Source organism: Gigantopelta aegis, chromosome 4 (assembly GCF_016097555.1).
Source record: "Gigantopelta aegis isolate Gae_Host chromosome 4, Gae_host_genome, whole genome shotgun sequence".
NCBI classification, from domain to species: domain Eukaryota; kingdom Metazoa; phylum Mollusca; class Gastropoda; order Neomphalida; family Peltospiridae; genus Gigantopelta; species Gigantopelta aegis.
Genome location: NC_054702.1, coordinates 48,007,908 through 48,030,249, shown reverse-complemented (window position 1 = coordinate 48,030,249; position 22,342 = coordinate 48,007,908). Strand labels below are relative to the sequence as shown.

Genomic DNA, 22,342 nt, shown 5'->3' with positions numbered 1-22,342 from the left:
CACAATGTACTAGAGCACTAAGCGTTCCCTACATGTATAGATAATGCGTGTTGAGCTCACAATGTACTAGAGCACAAAGCGTTCCCTACATGTATAGATAATGCGTGTTGAGCTCACAATGTACTAGAGCACTAAGCGTTCCCTACATGTATAGATAATGCGTGTTGAACTCACAATGTACTAGAGCACTAAGCGTTCCCTACATGTATAGATAATGCGTGTTGAGCTCACAATGTACTAGAGCACAAAGCGTTCCCTACATGTATAATGTGTGTTGAGCTCACAATGTACTAGAGCACAAAGCGTTCCCTACATGTATAGATAATGCGTGTTGAACTCACAATGTACTAGAGCACAAAGCGTTCCCTACATGTATAGATAATGTGTGTTGAGCTCACAATGTACTAGAGCACAAAGCGTTCCCTACATGTATAGATAATGTGTGTTGAGCTCACAATGTACTAGAGCACAAAGCGTTCCCTACATGTATAGATAATGTGTGTTGAGCTCACAATGTACTAGAGCACAAAGCGTTCCCTACATGTATAGATAATGTGTGTTGAGCTCACAATGTACTAGAGCACAAAGCGTTCCCTACATGTATAGATAATGCGTGTTGAGCTCACAATGTACTAGAGCACAAAGCGTTCCCTACATGTATAGATAATGTGTGTTGAGCTCACAATGTACTAGAGCACTAAGCGTTCCCTACATGTATAATGTGTGTTGAGCTCACAATGTACTAGAGCACTAAGCGTTCCCTACATGTATAGATAATGCGTGTTGAGCTCACAATGTACTAGAGCACAAAGCGTTCCCTACATGTATAGATAACGCGTGTTGAACTCACAATGTACTAGAGCACTGAGCGTTCCCTACATGTATAGATAATGTGTGTTGAGCTCACAATGTACTAGAGCACAAAGCGTTCCCTACATGTATAGATAACGCGTGTTGAACTCACAATGTACTAGAGCACTGAGCGTTCCCTACATGTATAGATAATGCGTGTTGAGCTCACAATGTACTAGAGCACAAAGCGTTCCCTACATGTATATATAATGTGTGTTAAACTCACAATATCTCTTTGTTCATCATGTTCGTCCTTAATAATGAAGATCATGTCAAATCTCGATAAGATGGTAGGCATAAAGTCAATGTTTTCTTCCCCCTTCGAGTCATCCCAGCGCCCAAACACACTATTGGCAGCAGCCAGGACTGAACACCGTGAATTCAACGTGGTTGTTATTCCAGCCTGAAAAACAGAATGCATCATTAACACTGCTACATCTTTGAGTGAAGGAGAAAAGAAGAAAGAGATCTGGAAATTGGAGACACTGGACACAATTTAAAATTATAGCCATTTCCAGCCTTTAAAACAAGTGATGAATAATTGGTCAGGTCTCAGGTTTCATATCGATTACGTCTTGGTGTTTTCCTGTAACTGCTCACAATCAAATAATGTTTGCAGTACATGATTTTCATTATTTTTTTCTGGGACATCACTTAACAAATAATATCCAAACAAAATAACGTAACAAATAAAACCCAAACAAAATACCTTGAACAATAATAGCCAAAATAACCTGTTGCTAATTACTCCTATTTATTATGATGCTAAAAACTGTTACTATACTGACACCACTTTAAATGCATTAATATCTCACAGGATTTCATCAGTTGGTAATTAAATGGGTCCTACAAAACATCCTAATAAACAAACATTTAATGGCTGAAACATTTGGCGTTATGTACCTTCCATTTATTTTAAATTCCTTAATTTTTCTGCCATCTTTTAAAACATCAGCTTTTGAGACTGCTAAGAACATATGCAAATAGTTTTATGACCTCAATGTAAAGCTTGATTTAATTAACACCATGCATGATCCTTTAAAATTCAATTTGTGGATGGCAGCCTAAACTCTAGATGATTTTCCCACTGAGACTATCTGCAGCATGTACGTGGCTGTTGACTGCAGGGCTAAACATTTGCGTGACTCTCCGAATCCGATTCACGCCAGGATTCATGCAAGCATAAAACATACGAATCTATTTGGATTTGCATAAAATATTTCCAAAAATTTATTAAATTGAATAATCAGTGAGTATAATGTTACCGAATTAACAAAATAAAATAAAATAAAAAATAGTCTGGTTATCAAGCTTCAGTTTAAACTGGCTTCAAAAGCCTAGCATACATTCGAATCTGTGCATGTTCGAAACAGAGGTTTATCGAGACTAGTCTGGCCTGGAGCCAAGTGGCGGTTGGCCCATTTCTATGAACCAAAGAGAACATGTTTGTTCAGTTCTTACATACTAAGATTACAATAGACAGTAATTAAGAGTTCCCAAATTTAGTAATACATCAAACATTTCTATGTTAGTTCGCTGATATTATGTTCCTAACCTTGAATTACCTGTTCTTTTAATCAATAGGCCTACATCTTTTTGTCGGTTGTGGAAATGTGCTTCAATAATATCCATAGAAACATTGAACCAATGCTCAAAATACTTCAGCAAAAGTATCCCATGCGCTGTTTACGATTAAGCAATCTTCGAAAAGTAATGAGCCAGACCGAGCGGAAAAATGCCCGCTGACTGGTTTGTGCGGTTCACGGTAAACCAAATGGCCACATTGGAAACCAATCAAATAGTTTGCGAACGTTAGCGAAACATTTGCTTGCTGAACTTGGGGCTGATAAGACACCTAAAAAAAACCAGTGACTGTAAAGAAAAAATGGAACCAACAACTAAAAAAACTATTAAAAAAATGTTGGTGGTTTTTGGTTTGTTTTGCTTTAAAATTAGATAAACTGTTACTGACAAATTGGTTATTCTTTCCAGTAAATAGCAAGGATTTGGGGGTTTTTCAATCCATATACATATGACACAGAATTCTATATGCTAACACTGTTGATAAAGTTCTGTGAAAATGTTTAGAATCGGAGGATTCCCGTGGACTGCTTCCATGGGAATCCACATGGATTACCGTGAAAAAAAACCCACAACTTTTTAGCACTGGACTGGCAGCAGGGGGTCTTCAAGAGCATGTGCTTACCTAGAGGCCAACACAATTCATTGGCTGGTATCGCAGGCCAATCATCCAGTTCAAACCTTGGCTATAGATATCATTAATTGGATGGCATCACAGGCCAACCATCCAGTTCATACCTATGCTATAGATATTATTCAATGGCTGGCATCACAGGCCAACTATCCAGTTAAAACCTTGGCTATAGATATTATTCATTGGATAGTATCGCAGGGCAACCGTCTAGTTCAAACCGTGGCTATAGATATTATTCATTGGATAGGATCGCAGGCCAACCATCCAGTTCATACCTTGGCTATAGATATTATTCATTGGATAGTATCGCAGGGCAACCGTCTAGTTCAAACCGTGTCTATAGATATTATTCATTAGATGGTTTTGTAGGCCACCGTCCAGTTAAAACCTTGGCTATAGATATTATTCATTGAATAGGATCGCAGGCCAACCATCCAGTTCATACCTTGGCTATAGATATTATTCATTGGATAGTATCGCAGGGCAACCGTCTAGTTCAAACCGTGGCTATAGATATTATTCATTGGATGGTTTTGCAGGCCAACCGTCCAGTTAAAACCTGGGGTTATAGATATTATTCATTGGATAGTATCGCAAGGCAACGGTCTAGTTCAAACCTTGGCTATAGATATTGTCTGCTGCTCCATGGCCTCATGAATGGCCACTCGGTCATCTTCTCTCATTTTGTCAAACTCATCGATGCAGACGACACCTCCATCAGCAAGAACCATGGCTCCACCCTCCATTATGAAATTTTTCTAAACACACACAGCCAGGATATGTTACAGGAAATCAAAAATTTTTAAACACATATTCTTGAGAGAAAACATATGTTGCAATTAACATACCAATCAGCTGTCAAATATTATCTGATGATATAAAAACTAATTGTTATATGCTTAAATAGTTATTATAGCTTAGCTTAGTAACTGGTTTAACATGTCCATATACCCCGAGGATAGGATAGGATTGGGGGTCTGACTCGGGACAGGGTTATTAAATAGTTATTATACACTAAAGGTTCATTTACATTTTCGCAGTAAAATAATATAAGTGCAAGTTACATTTTTAAGTCATTATCACTAAATACTTGCTTTATGACTTCAGAAAAAATTATTTACCAAAAAGCTCAGTTATTTAAAGTTTAGAGCCAAATTTACAAAAGGTAATCATTGCATGTAGCGATGCTTATTTTAGTCTTGAACGTGAACAAACACGACGTGCATATAACAACACCTGCATTAACTGTAAATGAATAAAGTGCTGTTTAGGAAAGCTACACGGCACAACAGATTATCTTTAGTAAATTGTGGCCTTAATGTTTTGAAAACTTACAGTCTGTGGGTCCTTCATCACGGAGGCCGTCAACCCTGCAGCACTGCTGCCTTTACCAGACGTGTACACCTGACAAAAAACAACAAACTCAACTTTAACATTTTGATTTGTGACCGTTGCAATAAGTGACTGGCCTTCTCTCCACAACCCAGCACCACAAACAACACTTTGATGCTCTGTTTATTCCCGAATATAGTAATCCATCATTATTGAGTGTCAATTAGTACCCCTTTCCTTTCCATAGACCTGTGCATTACTAATCCATTAGTAATCCAAAACCTCTGACTCGTAAAATGTCTTCCCACTAGATTACATAATGCAAAGTTCTATGGCTGGAAGTGCCAGAGTAGACAGCGAACGCATGCATCAATACATACGATGTCAAAATCACATGTCAAAACAAGACAACAGAAAGACCAATTAGCTTTATAAACAATACTTGTATCAATTAGATTTGTAGGTTTGTGCAGTAAAATATTAGTAACAAGAGTACACTTCAAGGGATTATTTTCCTATGATTAATAAATCTTGTGTTTGACATAATGTTACTCACGGAAATAGGTAAAATTCCGGTATATTTCACACGATGTCAGTAATTAGCTTTTACGTATGATTAGTAGAAATAATTAGTGGAAATACAAATGTTTATTGCATGGTTATGGTGATTTTAAATAAGTACCACACCACTGTACCTTATTGTAGTAAAAACTGAATATTAATTTATAAGATTTAGGCCTATATAAATTTGTCTTGGGTCTACTTTTCACAAAACACAAATAACGACGATGCAACCTGTAGTGTAATACCGTAAATGTACTAATTAATGTTTAAATTTGTTAGTGTTAAGATTTTGGATAAGAGTTGTTTTTAAAAATATGTATTAAATTATAATAATATTTAAAAATAATTAAAACAAAATTTAATAATGCCAATATATAAGGTTAACAAGTATACATGACATTATGTGGTACTTTTTTAAAAATTGTGTTAAATCATGTGCAGTTAAAAAATCTCTTTTTTTGACAAAATCTCCTGCTTTTTCAACACACACCTCCTGCTTTCTCTTGACTAAAGGTTGACAGGTCTGATGCTCCCTACCTGGCACAATAAATTTCTATTATCTCCAAAGTTCAAGAGCCATAACTCTCAAAAATAAGCAAATGCCCATTAAAGTTAAACCTGGCATGTAGCTCCAGTGGTTGAAATAATGCCACCACAATCACCCTGGGCCAAATACCGTTTGGCCTGCCATCTCGTTGGATCGGCAATTATTTTGCATTTATACTTTATGATCATGTTTGGTCTGGCAGGTTTTGATTTGTCTGACAGAATTTCAGCCTATTTAAACTCCTGAGCTCTATATGACAATGCTATATATATAAAATTTCACCTAATATCTTGAGGCACTGTGGGGGGGAAATCCCAACTATGTGGGGCAGACGGAGACAACACCTTTAATTCACCCCAGATGAGCCAGTAAAAGACTAATAAAATCCAGCACCACTTGGTGAAGGGACACTTTCAGTCAGACTTCACACTGATAAACTAGTGTATAATGTAGAAACTGTCTGATATAAACACTATTACACTCACAGCAAATCAGACTTCACACTGATTTATAAACTAGTGTATAATGTAAAAACTGTCCGATATAAACACTATTACACTAACAAGTCAGACTTCACACTGATAAACTAGTGTATAATGTAGAAACTGTCAGATATAAACACTATTACACTCACAGCAATAGTCAGACTTCACACTGATAAACTAGTGTATAATGTAGAAACTGTCTGATATAAACACTATTACACTCACAGCAATAGTCAGACTTCACACTGATAAACTAGTGTATAATGTAGAAACTGTCAGATATAAACACTATTACACTCACAGCAATAGTCAGACTTCACACTGATAAACTAAAGTGTATAATGTACAAAATGTCAGATTTAAAGACTAAAATTACACTCACAGCAATAGGTGTCACTTTCAGTTTGAATTCACTTTGATAAATTAAAGTGTATAATGCAGAAACTGTCAGATATAAACACTTTTACACTCACAGCAATAGGTGAACACATTTCTACAAATTTAAGCAGCTGACTTTTGGCAGTTCCTGGATCTCCCAGCAGCAACAAATTAATGTCACCTCTTCGAGTCAAACCATCTGGAAGTCTGCAAAATATACAATATTTATTCGATTGTCAGCATTTTAGAAATACACACATGTAAATTGTAATATGGAACTCATCATTAAAGGAATGTTTAAGGAAGTTTTTTGGACTGGTATGCATATTCAACGATATTTAATGCACATTATTGCTTAATATCAACAAGTATATTGGTATATTTAATTAATAAAATGGTAAACATGTGATAGCTATTACATATAACAGGTGCAACCATTTTGCTCTGAATGTGCCATCTGGTGACCAGGTTGTCAGGAATTAGTCTTAGAACTGAAAAACAAACAGTGGTCTGTTGACTTTTGCGGGATGGCGAAATAGGAATGCGTCGCAATGTACTGTAATAATATCCATTTCAGTAAGCCAGCAATAAGTATATATTATCTTCCAATAAAAAATTATCTGGCTACAAAACAATTTTTAAAAACCCTGTCCAATGATGTATCATATTTTGTTCATGTATTAAAGCTGCTGTGTATTTGACAAACCTACATACTGAATCGATAAAGTGACTCTTTACTTAAAGGGACATTCCCGAGTTTGCTGCATTGTAAGATGTTTCTGATGTGTTTCTGGTTGTCTTAATATTTGCAAGAAGCCCAAATTGGATTTTGTCTTCAAATAATTTCGTACGTACGGAAATATCTTTTTTAGGAAATAAAATGAAATTTATCCTAGTTCAAATATTAGAACGATCAGAAACACTTTTAATATACAGCCACTAATATTTTATGCAGAAAAAATATATTTGATATGTAATTACAGTCGTCATAAAGTCTCTGTTAGTTGATAACATGTTAAACAGTGCAGCAAACTCAGGAATGTTCCTTTAATTGATCTATTCGTTTAGATGCCCGATTGGCAGGTGTAATTTGGTAGATTACCAGACCAAGTAATTGCCGCCGTCTAGACATAAAAAGAATACATAGCCTAGGGCTTACCAGTATTACAAACATCACAGGGTATTGTGCTACATTGTTTACCAATCTGATGCGCCATTGTTTAATGGTATGGAGAAAATGTAGTCACTTATGTTATTAGGGTATCCTCCAATGTGTTACACGTTCCATTTCGCACACACCTTATAACAACATAGGTCATGGCTGAGTGAACTGCTAATCCTATACCTTCTACCTAGTATGTAATAATAGACTCACCTTCTACAGAGTATGACAAATATTTTGAAAAGTCACTAGCCACAGGGCTAGTGGGTTTGTGAAAACCACTAGCCCACCAAGATAAAGCACTAGCCCACATTCCTGATCAATTATAACTGGATTTTTATAAAAAAAATTGTAACATTACACATTTACGAGTATAACAGTAAAATAAAACAAACACTTAAATCATGTTGTAACTTTCAGTTTTTTGTCATGTTGTACGTTTGGTTTTTTGTCAAGTGTGATCCATCGTCATTCGCGTTTTCGCGTTTGCCCTCCCCCTGGGGAAACATAATTGAGCAAACTCATGGTTCCTATCTAAACGCACTATCAAAATAATTAAATTTAAATGAGGGTACGTTAGTGTGACACACGGTAATAGATGGTTCAGTGTATTCGGTAGTGGGTTATACATTTAGGGCCCTACTATTTATGTCGCCAGGAACGGTGATGCCAATTGCTCAAATACAGGGCATTATCCCGTGTCAGACCGATATCAAAAGAATATAACGGCGACATCTAATCCGTTGTTAATTGATGAACGAAAAAGGTATCATCTTGTATCGGCAGCTGTGACGCATTATCCAGACCGATACACAAATAGGTCAAGCAGAGTCATTGCATGTGCGTTACCATTAAAGTAAATTGTTTTCCTGATTGCCAATAACCACATGTCAGCGAAGTGTAAAATTAGAAAACAACAGGTAAATAAAACAAACACTGAAATTCAAAGCATGACCGGGGTTTACTTGATTGAGATTAACCTGTCGTCGCAATTGGTGATTTCCAAGTTCTTAAGTGCAAGATTTCCAAGTTCATATGTGCGAGATTAACTACCACGTGACGTGTCCAACCAATCAAAACACGCATGTCATTAAACTTATTTCCTGTGCCAGAAACTTGAAAGGGAAAAGTAAACAATGCATGCTGTAACTGTGGCGATGTAGAGATAGCATGTTACTGCAGTTTGCAGACCTAGTTCAAGTGGATTATCATTATATACTGATTGCGTTGTTGATATTATTCGATGACAAACGTCACAATCAAATTTATTAAACGAAATTTCAGTCGAGAGAAAAACAAAAAACCACAAAAAACCCACGATCGAGCGATAAGGAGGGGGGTGGAAACCACTAGCCCGCAGGGCTAGTGGTTTTGCGGTTCTCACTAGCCCGAACTTAAAAACCACTAGCCACGGGCGTCGGGCTAGCGGATTTGTCGAACTCTGCCTTCTATTAACAATTAAGACACAAGAACAGAACATATATTCACATTCACTTATTACAAATTATCTATTTACTATGTGATGATAGAGAATCTACGCTTGTAGTTAATGTACTGTAAAGTGGAATATTGCTCATGGCTTCGGTTGTTAACAATTAAGACCCTTTTTAGAAGTAAAACCGTTTATGAAGTAAAACAATATGCCTGGATTTTTTTAGTTTAAACACACATTATTTTCTTAATTTACAGTATGCATATCAATTTACAAATGCATACATGCATTATGTACCAATGTGATTGGTTTGATGGAATAAAGTTGAATTCAATTGAACAGTTGAATTGGACTAGACTGTTCCACTAAGGTTAAAGGAGTTTGCTTAATTAGTCCCTAACCGACTGTGTAAGAACTGGGAATAAACAGGTGTGTAACAAATGGGAGACAACCGTTATTAGCATGTAGTGGATCAGGACCAGTGTCACCATATTGCTAAAGAAAATTAAAACATTCTCTAACAAATAACCTGTCACTCTTAAAGGATTTATTATACTGTCAATAATTATGTAATACTATTAATTAAGTAGACTGTCCCATCTAAAATCACAGTACTGACCAATTACGTAATCCCAAAGAAAAGAAAATTATCACTTATGCTCGTTTTTGCCAATAGGCCTAATAGTACATGGCTTGAACTTATACGTATAAGAATTTGTTTCCCATAAAACGGCCCACCGATGGAAATTCTGACCATGCCTACTCCAATTTTTTTAAAAGTGACTTGTGCAGCAAATAAACATGACTGGAACATTATTTTGCTGTATGTAGACATATTTCCAATGTACAAGGCAGATAATGTACACAAGGTATATACATTTTGCAATCATTGTGCCGTCGGTGATGCTCCTGACTTACGGTAATTTCCGTCGGTGCCGTTGTTAAGTTTGAGCGTTTTCTCTTTTCCTTTTTTTCTTTTCTTTTTTATAACCCCATTTTGTTCTCTTAGTGCACAGTGATATATATTTAGTTAAATAATTTATTATAGTATCTGGACATTTATGTTGTTTTACAAGCCAGGTTGATCAAAGCAAAGCACCTTGTCGTAAATCACTGCGTTTATTTACACTGTGCATACAGGAGCTGACATCACTTCCCTAGCAGACACGATGAAAAAGATACAAAATGGCTGCCTCCAGTTAGCAGGAATAATCACATTTTAAAATTACGCATAATTAAACCGTCAGTATGTGTTTGTGGTTTGGGCATGCATCTTTCCAAAATATAAGGTTCATATTTGAAACAAAATGAAGATAGTTACAGACATTTTAAGCAGTGTTTTCACTGGGTGAAAATTAAAAGGAGGGCGACCGTGCGGTACCAAACCCTTCAAATTAAAATAAATAAATAATAATAACGAAAAGCAAAGTGGGGGGGGGGGGGGGGGGGGGGAGAGAGAGCTTGGTTACCACATTGTTGTGTGTTGGTAGACTTTGTGGAAAGACATACTCCTTATTATGCCTACAAAAACATTGCAAAAAACTCGTCTTTTAATTGAACTGAAGATGTTATTGGTCTGACATTCATGTGCAGTTCCGGTTTTGCTGAACTGATCAAAATTTTAATATTGTTATTTTAATAAAAATTTCAAGATATATGAAAAACAATAAAGATGTTTGTAAAGTGATCCCCTAATGTCGGATACATTTTTTGTTATTTCCATCTTCATTGAATGCATTGATCGCTGTGATAAAATATTATCGCCAGCTGATAAAAAGTTTTGTTTTTGTAAAGGTGGTGTATATATTATTTGGCACCCAAGATAAATTATTTTAATGATAAACACTACCACTTCCGTTGTTTTTATTAAGCAGTGATAACCCACCCCTACCCCCCAAAAAAATATGAAAAGTTTACAATATTTTATAAAGAACTGCTGAATACACAGAAAAAGTAAAAATCATCATCAGTTAAACCAATTATATCTGCAATTGAGGACAAAACATCAGACGATAGTTAATGGAAACTAAAGACAGAATGACCGTTCTGATCATGTGACAAATTTGGCGCCAGATAAGTGCCAAATCCATAAAAAATTAAAATGTTTTCATCGCTCAAATAAAATGTAACTTTTATTGTGTGTATTAAACATACAAATGGATACAGGTATGGGACAAAATAGAGAGTTAAAAATACAAAAAGTGGCTCGTTTCCTTTGATGTTCAGTGTGCAGACTGAGTTTTTTTTTTTTATGTGTGGAAAAAAATGTTCATTTAGAAATAGCGGAGATAGGTGCTGGAAAATATAGTAGGGTGCTGGAAAATAAAAAGGGGCGGCAAAATGGAGCAGCGAGAATACTGTTTTAAGTATTAAAATATGCGATATCCATCTTCAGAATCATAAGATTAGCAGACAGTTCTACACGTGAAAACAGTCTTCATTACAAGATTAGGCCTAAAAAAATAATGATTTTAAAAAATATGATTGTGTGTTTCTGGAATTGTACCAAACAAGTAGGTAGAATTGGTCGTTTTTTGGGTGGTTGTTAAGATTTTTTTTTAATTGCATGTGTTTTAATGGAATTCTTTAAAGGAGTTGAGGTACTCTGACTATCCTTGTTGTCTCTATATATACTCTGTCAAAAAAGAATACAAAGTGGCATAATTTCGTTATTTATGATCATATCACAGTCAAATTTAACATGAGTATGCGACAGTGTTCTTGCTATGGACTGATGGCAGTGGAGGCGTTTTCGTCACCAAACAGCACCGCACAAGGGCACTGAAATCAGTACCTTGTGTGGCCACCAGCAGCAGCAATCACTACACGACATCTCCTTGGCATGAATCCGGGCATGTGGAATCCTAGCCCATTCTTCATGCAGTGCATGTAATAATTGCGGAAGCATCTGAGGCTCCGGGTCACACTGGCTTACACTTATGTCCAGTTCGTCCCATAGATGTTCAATGGGGTTGAGATCTGGCGATCCTTATGGCCATGGCAGCACATTAATGTTCTCATTCTGTAGGAAATCCATTGTTACACATGCCATATGCGACCTGGCATTGTTCTGCTGAAAGAGTTCTCTCTGTCGATCCAAAATGGGAAGCATGTGACGGCGAAGAATTTCATCCCGGTAGTGTACAGCTGTCGGGTTGCCTGGTACAAACAAGTTCACTTCTGCCGGTGTACGAGATGGCTCCCCACATCATGACACTCCCTCCACCAAATCTGTCAACTTGGGCGACGCAGTTGATGGCAAAACTGTTCTTTGCAGTGTCTGTAAACACGATGTCGTCCATCACGTCGCTGTGACTAGTCGCTGAACCATACTTGCCACCAGTTTCCCCAAGTTTCACCCCTGTACATTCGTGCACCAGTGAACATGTAAATGTTGATGTTGACGTTGCAGGACGGGGCCAACATATGGTCTCCTAGCCTGTAAACCAGCTTCTCGAAGTCAGTTCCGAATGGTTTGTGTGTCCAGCAGTGTTCATTGCTGTGGTAGTTCAGTGACGCAAGTGCAGAACCCGGATGTAGCGATCTTGTGCTGCAGTTGTTATGCGAGGTCTTCCATTTTTGGGGCGGTCTTCAGCTGATTGAAACTGCTGGTACCTGTCCCAGAGACGTGAAATGGTGCTCTGATGGACATTCATGTGGCGTGCGACTGCTGACTGCGATTCACCTAACTGGAGGAGGCCTATTGCTATCTTTCGATTCGGCAGGTTTAGTCTTGGCACCTTGTAACTCATCTACGTCGAAATGGAAATGAGGCATTATTGCGAGCATTGCAGCTTTAAATACCAATCACTACACCATTGTGTCAAGTAGCCTTGTGCTTGAAATATGTTTGGGGTACCTGTAAATAAAAAGGACTAAAATTTTGTGCGGAACTAGGGTAGTTATAGATGTTACCCATTATCTCTGAAATGAGCAGCTTCACCCCCAATTTTTTCTGATTCACTTTAAGGGTGAGGGGTGGTAGTATTTATAACTGTGGTGTTTATGTCGACTGATATGCTGCAGTCTACGCTGGGCCAACGGTACGGTTTACATTGGGCCAACCGCGGTGTGCTATCTGGGTTAATACAGTTCATATTTGTTGGAAAAATACACATAAAAACGGCAAAAAACTTCTGCAAATTTACATTCACATAGGCAGACAACTTCCGCTAATACCTATGCTGTAAAACAAATTCTGATTGGTTTAAAATAACGCTGAACTGTTGCTAAACAGTTTGTTTACAAACAAGACCATGTGGAAGGCGAAAAAAGCGGCTTCTCATGTATATGTCAAATGACGTCAAGCCAGAAAACCGGCTTCTCAGGTTCATATTGTTAAAGCTTCCTCATATTTACCTTTTTCTGGATCCGCCAATCAGCAAGCAGGCAATTGCCTTCTTAATGTCGATACTGCCAAAAATTGATGGAGCTATGCTTTTGGCGATGGTGTCATAAAGGTTAGGAGTCTTGGCCAGTCTTATTAAATCTTCTTCCTCTACGGGAGTCAGCGGGGCCGCAGACGTTCGCCCAGCACCGTGACTGTCCATCTCAATCCCAACAACACGGAAATATGGTGCTCGAATACCCACATTGACTCGGTCTCTCGACTTCTACAAAACAATAACACAGAAATATAGTGCTTGAATACCCACATTGACTCTATCTCTTGACTTCTACATAACAACAACACAGAAATATGGTGCTCAAGATACCCACGTTGACTCGGTCTCTTGACTTCTACACAACAACAACACAGAAATACAGTGCTCAAGATACCCACATTGACTCGGTCTCTCGACTTCTACAAAACAACAACACGCAAATATGGTGCTCAAAATACCCACATTGACTCGGTCTCTCGACTTTTACAAAAACCACACGCAAATATGGTGCTCAACATACCCACATTGACTCGGTCTCTCGACTTCTACAAAAGAACAACACAGAAATATGGTGCTCGAATACCCACATCCACTCTCTCTCTCGACTTCTACAATACAACAACACGCAAATATGGTGCTCAGATACCCACATTGACTCGGTCTCTCGACTTCTACAAAACAATAACACAGAAATATGGTGCTCAAGATACCCACATTGACTCGGTCTCTCGACTTCTACAAAACGATAACAGAGAAATATGGTAATCAAGATAACCACGTTGACTCGGTCTCTCGACTTCTACAAAACAACAACACAGAAATATGGTGCTCGAATACCCACATTGACTCGGTCTCTCGACTTCTACAAAACAACAACACAGAAATATGGTGCTCAAGATACCCACATTGACTCGGTCTCTCGACTTCTACAAAACAACAACACGCAAATATGGTGCTCAAGATACCCACATTGACTCAGTCTCTCGACTTACAAAAAAACACACACAAATATGGTGCTCAACATACCCACATTGACTCGGTCTCTCGACTTCTACAAAACAACAACACAGAAATATGGTGCTCGAATACCCACATTCACTCTCTCTCTTGACTTCTACAATACAACAACACGCAAATATGGTGCTTGAATACCCACATTCATTCTCTCTCTCAACTTCTACAAAACAACAACACAGAAATATGGTGCTCAGATACCCACATAAGGAAAAAATACATCTTCACAAAAAAATCCAATATATAGTCCACGGCAAAAAAAAAATGCTGCAGAGAATGAAAAACTCCGCGGCAATCTCCACGGCACTGCATACTGTCATAAAACCTAGTGAATACACAGCTTCTGAACAGAGACGCAAACTGTGATGGAACAGTGAACACAGCTTTTTAACACCTTTGGAGTTGGATCATCAGAACAAAACACCCCTCTCAACTGGAAATTTTGTTCAACCAATACTAAAAACAAATAATTTTGTGGTTTTTAAAATTCATTTGTGATCTCTGGACACTTAACAGTTAACATTGTGTACAACCACTTTACACACTCAGCAACGTAACAATTTCAAGATGATTGTTTGCAACATGATGGATATCTCAAAGATTAGGGTCAGGATCTTGGTTATATTTTTGCACTATAGACATGCCACCCTCATCGTCATTGTTTGAAAAAGATACACAAGATGACAGAATACAGAGTCTACATTTCCCAACAGAGATAAAATGGATTATAAAAAGAATCCTGAATTTTCCCTATTTAAAAAACATAAAACAGAGTACATAAGATTTTAAAATCCTGAATGACAGATAAATTGTGAAAACATTCATCTCTGCAACAATCAAATTCTTTACCTAAAACAATACTGCCCTCTTTTAGAAAAAATCACATTAACATTCAATAGGCCTATCTATTTTTGTTTTCGGGGTGATGTTCGGGATTTTGTTATGTACAGCCCGAACATGAAAAAAGCTTTTATACATCCATACATCAACAATGGTTTACCATGTTTCACATTTCAAAGATATCTTTAAAATAATATTCCACACATACAATTCAATTCAATGGAACAACATTTTTTCGCATTTTAAAAATACACGTGTTCCACTCCCATGTAAATTGTCTGAAAGGCTGTGAATCACACTTTCATGTTATGCCGGTTAGCGCTCACGGGGTCACGTGACTTCACTCTTGGAGATCAGAGGCTTTTTGGCAAACAATGGGAAAAACGCAACTTTTTATTGCGAATATATTAAAAACGAGTAAATTTTTTTAAATTTATTTTATTGATACTTCATATAGATTTTAAAAGATATACGTAGATACCAAACAATAGTGAATTACGTTTATGATAAATGTAGACCTTTAATAGCTGGTAGACTTAACTAATACATTTCTGCCCCGTTGATAACATTTGACATTACCTACCTTTGTGGGCTTAGCGCCTTTCTTAATTGAGTAAATACCCATGACAGTGACTCTGTTTCCTGGAACAATTCTATCACACAAATATCTGTAACAAAGAAAAGCAAATGTTATTAACTAGTAAGCCAGATGGTCATTTAAATTTCACATGTCACTAGTGATGTTCTGATGATCTATTATGTACAAACAACTGTTGATCGGTTGAACTCAACCCATGTGATGACCATTATAAAATTCTATAACTGACTGTTGTGATTAATGTTCATTGTAACTGTCCCAGTTTAGATGATGGAATAGCCTCTATTAGAAACATACTTATCTGCTCTTGATTTGCATAGCGCTATGTGGCCCCAATTGGCCACTAAATGACATCTGGCGCATTCACACCCCAGTCGCTTGCAACAAAGGCCCTCTGTTACTACTGAATTGTGGAGTAGTCATCGACTTGTTTTATTTTCCGACGTTAATAAATTTTATATTACTATTATTATTCATCAGATTGTGTGCAATCTCCTTTTACAGAAACGAAAATGTACAATGTTTTGTGCTTAACAGAAATACTTATGAACACGTCTTGGGGAGACCAAGAAAAAGTGGCTATTGATGACCGACTCATTAAAACGGCATCTTAATCAAGTTTTGATATTTGCAATCAATATGCATGTGTTTGTGTACATATCACTGTGTACGAATGGAAGTGTACATTAATTGGACTAAATGACTAGCTGAAGATTTTCTGATTCACTAGCTGCATTATTAACTACGACCTATGCAATAGATGATGGTCCGGACAAGGATTTACTGTTATGTGCAGTAGACCGTGAAAAGTAGGTCACTGTGAACTAGTAATAGCACACGAAAAATCGTCATCCCAAGTTGTTCCTACATGTGAGGTTTGATCGTCCTAGATGCAAGATATGATCCGGACAAGAAAACGTTAACAGACGTACAGACGGACAATGCCATACCATAATATGACCCATCATAGATGGGCATATAAAAAGTAGGTTCAAAAGGACAAATTTCTCTTCGAAAACTTGTTTAAGTGATGACATTTTCTGACTGTAAAGCTGGATGCACAAGAGTTAATGATAAAATTACCTATCACAGTAGAGTTGAATGTGTCGAGGAAGTTCGCCATGTGGTACAGATTCTGGGGCTTCTTGCAGTTTTAAAACTTGAAAGTCAACACACCGACACTTGTCAGGAATAATGAAGAATGGGTCAATTGGACATTTCGGCCTTCCTGCCTGCTCACTGCAATGAAAAATGTCAACATCAATAATATGATTCTGTTACAAGCTATGTAGTTAAAAAATTATAAAAATGCTTCAAAGCAAATAAAAACTAGAATTTTCTTTGTTGAATAATAATCATATATATAATAATAACCATTTATACAGTTTGTTTGCATCAAAAGGAAAACTATGAATAGGCATGTAACTTCATAATGAATAAAGTTAAAATTCATATTAAAAAAACATTAAGTTTCAAACCCATACCAACCCAAACAGCATTTTTTGAAAAAGAAATCCATTATAAATCACTAGCATTGTCTCTGAAGTAATCGATAATGCAGTACAAAGAGACTAAAGCCGTAAAAGGTAGAACTGCGTGTGTTTTAGTAAATTTGTCTGGGAGTGTCAGTCCTCTTTTTATGGCGATGCGAGAGGGATCAACTCTTTGCTAAAGGATTTTCTTGGGAGTGGCTGTCCTCCTATAGACAAGGCATTAGATAAAGATTGATGGAATCATGCACTATTTTGCCAAATAGAACATGTTCAATAATATTGTCTCCTGCCAGATCTGTAGTTCGCTGACGCGGTGTGTTTTGTCACACTGGTCATTCGATTCAGTTTCAGTGCGTTTCTTTTTTAACTGGTACTCGCCAGACTAAAATCGATTGTCGGTGAACATACTTATTACGTATGAACTCCAGGAAAAAGGCTTACCATTGTACACAGACGTATAGGCCTATCACAAAATGGTGTCATTTGAATATTTAACTGTCAAATTTCGAATTTTACCACAGCAACAACGAAAAGTGCCATGGCAGAGATGCCAACACCTCGAAACAGTTTTCAGTAATCTTAAAAGCCATTTTCAGGAATATGACAGTATTTTCAGGAATCTTTAAAATTCTGTGCCACTACATGTACATGTAAACTAAATCCAAAGATGACAACTGCATGTTAACTCAATAACTATTTTAAATGGTACGAATTCTAACACATAAGTTAAGCAATTTTCTTTATAAAGTATAGTACTTTTACTTACACACAAAGTGTAATAAACATGTTTACTTCCTCAATGGTCGGTATATTGCTAACTTGGCCTTCTTCAGCAAATCATCAGAAAAACTTAGTTCATGGCACAGAACATCTGCAGCAAGCATGCTGAACTTCTGTACCAACAAAGCTGACAAGTTTGCTCATCAGACAAGTTTGGTCGGCACGTTTTTGCGAATTTATGTGACGTCGGCTATCATCTCGACCACCATGGGACACATTAATGTCTGTATTACAAATATATCGCAGAAAGGATGATGTTCACTCACTTAGGACTGTTTCAAAACAGGCCACAGTTCTATGTATTCGTTTTAATACTTTTGTAAAACACGTCTTTTTTAACAAGACACCATTTTGTCCCCCGTGTAACTGTTTACTAATTCCCCTGTGAATAGATCCATTTTCTGCCAGTGTTGGTTTGAAATGTTCCCACTCAAATTTTCAAGACCCATTTGGTCTTTTTTCTGGAATGTTTTGGTCTCGATTGTAATGCGTAAATTTAAAGCAACATTTTTAGATAATTCCATCAAATCCGAAATGGTTGGTATCTCTGCCATGGTTGCCCTCCTTACTTGCTGTTGTGCTCCAAAAATCAGACATTACCAATGGCAAGAAAAATTCTGTGGTTCTCTACAAGCTATCTTCATCAAGCCACTACTGTCAGCCCAAATGCATTTACAGAGTATGCTCCTTCAACCATATGACCTCAAAGTAACCTACAAACCAGGAAAAGATATTCCTGTTAGTGATGCACTTAGTTGCACAAACCTCACAGATTCCGAACCAGACATCGAGCCAATCTTGATCAACATGGCTGACTTCATCTCTGTAACCTCAAAACGATATGCAGAATTCCAGCAGTGCACAGCTAATGAAATGACTGAGCTACACTCATTGATAATGAAAGGCTGGCCAAACACTAGAATGGAAACTGCACACTGTGTCAAAGAATACTGGACAATCAGAGATGAGTTGTCAGTCTCCGATGGCATCATATACAAAGGTGTCAAGATAGTTGTTCCGCCAACCATGAAGAATGATATGTTAAAGCAAATCTGTACAACACACATGGGTATCACGCATGGGTATCACGAAGTGTAAACAGAGAGCCAGAGAAGCCCTGTATTGGCCAGGAATGAGCCAACGAACAACAAGTCGAAACAATGAAAACTACTAAAACACCAGAATTCCCATGGAGTGAAGTCGCTTCTCATCTGCTTGAATTCAAAGGTGAAATTTTTTTGTTGACTGTTGACTATTATTCAAAGTTCAACGAAGTAGACAAGTTGCCTGATCAGTCAAGTGCCACTACAACTGATGTCCTGAAACAGCAGATCTGCAGACATGGCATCCCAGAAGTTCTGAGAGCTGATAATGGACCTCAGTTTTCCTTCCAGGAGTTCGCTATTTTCGTTGAGATTTATGGCATAGAGCATATCACATCATCTTTGAATTACCCGCAGTCGAACTAAGAAGCTGAACGGGCAGTCCAGACTGTCAAAAGACTTTAGTCTAAAAATACAGACGTTTAGCATTACTTGACTACAGGTCAACTCCACTGGAAAGTTGTGGTTCCAATTTACAGAGAACTGCTGAAACTTGTAGCAGTTGACCATGCTGAAATTCGATACTGTTTGGATATGGACAAAAAGAGACAGTGTGATAACTACAATATGAAGGCATCAGACATGCCAATGTTGATCCAAGGAGATCCTGTAAGAATGTCACCATTCCCAGGATCAAAACATTGGGTCCCAGCAACAGTGGTTTGTCATCACAACACACCTAGATCATACATCATTGAGTACAATGGTAAAAAGTTCAGGAGAAACAGACGACATCTTAGACTTTCTACCTACACCGCACTCTAGTAAATCTGTACCAATGCAGATTCCATCAGCCAAAAGAAATGGACAGACATTCAGCAAAGAGGCTAGGAATGTGTCAACTCCACCAGTTGTTCGAACAACAGTGCCAATAAACAACAAAGTACCTGTTCTCTGAACAAAGTTGCAGCAAAGAGTTGCCTCCCTTGAACCAAGTTCAAACATTCCCAAAACATTGACACCATGTCCTCTTGACCTTTAAAGATTATAGTTGGCAAGTTAGTTGCCCATGTTTGACAGTGTGTTACGTTTGTTTATTTTTCAGGACAGAACTTTCTAATAACTAGTGTTGATTTGACTGTTAATTGTGTTAATTTTCAGGAAAGAAACTTTTCAAGAACTTTGATGACTGACTGTCAATTTAAAGTTCACTTAAGAATGGACTCTTCAAGAACTTTTGGCGTTTGATTTTTTTTTAGTTCAGAAGAACTTTTATGTTCAATAATTATTACTTCACTTTTCATTCACAGGAGAGGACTTTTCAAGGACAGTTGTTGATGTGTTTTATCCTATCTTACTCCAAGGAGATTTAAGACACTGTTAATTAGTTGTCATAAAATAATATGGTCACATTATTTTCTTTTAAAGAAAAAGAAAATGAGACGTAATGTCAACTACAATGTCACACGACTTGTTTAGCTTTACGGCATAGTGACATTAAAGTACATATGGGCCTATGGAGATGTCTTGTTAAATGTTACAATCACGTGTTCACTCAAGTGAAACTTAGACACTTTTTCTATAATTGATGTGTGACTGACAAGAAGGCATTAAAATTAATTAGGGTTTTTTGTATAAATAAAATTTCAGTTGTTCCCCATTTCATTTCTTTACAATATTTTACAAACATAAATGTGTGATTTAATTAATGTGTCAAGTACATACCCGCATTTTTCGCATTAGTGTCTCTTAAGCATTCATTTGATGTTTTACAGTATTAAGGATTAACAAATCTTACGTGCTGCATTTTCGAGGAAGAGCGTATCCCTCGAGTCCTGGATTAATGGAAATGTTGCTGAGTATGTTGCTGCAACCTCGACACTGCAGGGCAAGTTTTGTCGCCTTGGACCTGATAGCAGACGCTGCGATCACAATACCTGGGATCTTCACCAGTCTAGCCATCTGCTCAGACTGAAACACAATAAACGTATAATGAGCATCACACAATGTCGGCCAACAAATGCTGAGCACACTTTTCCATCAACACATGTATGTATATCTATATCTTGAAGTTGCTGGTGCCAGCCAGTAAGTTTGAGATATTGTTATTTTCGAGATAAATAAACATCTGTATTTTGTGGACAAAAATAAAAATAACTGTGTAACATTCAATCTGTATGAATGAGATTTCAAATTGAACAATATCCATTAGTTGCACCAAGTTGTGTTTGGTGGCTGAAGATCAGTTTAAACATATATATTATGACAGACCTTTCATGTGGGAGTTAGCAGGACAGAACTTGTCAAGAAGTAGTGCTTTTTTGTTCTTTTTTTTTGCTACAACATTGTCACAAGCCAAAACTCCAATAAGTGAACACTGCAGTCTTGCTCTTTCAGTATTGGCATGACAAAGATTTTACATGCTTCTAACACAAGACTCACATATTTGGAGGCTATCACTTTAAAGTCATAACAATTAATTGCTGTAAGCTGTAACAATAAAAAGTTGGGTTATTGTAATTTAAAAGAAACAAGTTAATGCATTGCAAATAGCAACCCCTGCAATTAAGAAAATGTCCACAGTAAATAATTTGCCATAGAAAAATAGTGTCCACAGCATTTACATGTTTGCAACTCTGGATTGTAAGTAAATTTGAGTGATTAGTTTGTTATTTGTGTTATTTGCTGTAAGATTCATACCAGTGGATTCTGTTGAATGGCGTTTCATTTTTAATCTTTTTGGTTTGGGTGAATCTTTTAAACATTGGATTTTTACATTTTATAAAAATATAAGCTCTATGTAGTTGATGGGAAACGATCAGAATTTTTTTTACATTTAGAGGTTGCAGGCAGGGCGATCCTCCCTCACCATATTTTTTTTTTACTTTGTACTTAAGTGCTTGAAGGCCTCATTCATAAAAACAAACAAATAAAGGGTCTAAAAATAGGTGATAAAGAGTACCTTCTTTGTCAATATGCAGATAACACAGAATTTTTATTAATTGGAAGTAAGAAGTCATTTGAAGGAACTGTAAACACTCTTGATTTATTTGCTAATATTTCTGGTCTAAAAATCAATTATAGCAATTCACAAGTTGTATGGATAGGATCTAAAAAGAATTGTTCGTGTCGATACATGTTTCACATAAAGTTAGAATGGAATCTAAAAATAGTTAAAATACTGGGCATAATTTTGAGTACAGATATCTCAAATATAGTTAA

At 36.9% G+C, this 22,342-nt stretch overlaps 1 protein-coding gene across 1 annotated transcript in view; it reads right to left on the bottom strand.

Moving 5' to 3' along the window:
- Positions 1–22,342, bottom strand: part of LOC121370641 (DNA replication licensing factor mcm5-like) — a 40,962-nt gene that overhangs the window by 8,968 nt on the left and 9,652 nt on the right. The window contains exons 4-11 of the mRNA XM_041496008.1: positions 20,919–21,091; positions 16,888–17,043; positions 15,790–15,874; positions 13,327–13,580; positions 6,469–6,580; positions 4,403–4,471; positions 3,685–3,825; positions 1,079–1,255 (exon numbers count right to left, since the gene is read on the bottom strand). Coding sequence (XP_041351942.1) covers positions 1,079–1,255; positions 3,685–3,825; positions 4,403–4,471; positions 6,469–6,580; positions 13,327–13,580; positions 15,790–15,874; positions 16,888–17,043; positions 20,919–21,091 — 1,167 coding nt within the window. The remainder of the gene's footprint in view (positions 1–1,078; positions 1,256–3,684; positions 3,826–4,402; positions 4,472–6,468; positions 6,581–13,326; positions 13,581–15,789; positions 15,875–16,887; positions 17,044–20,918; positions 21,092–22,342) is intronic.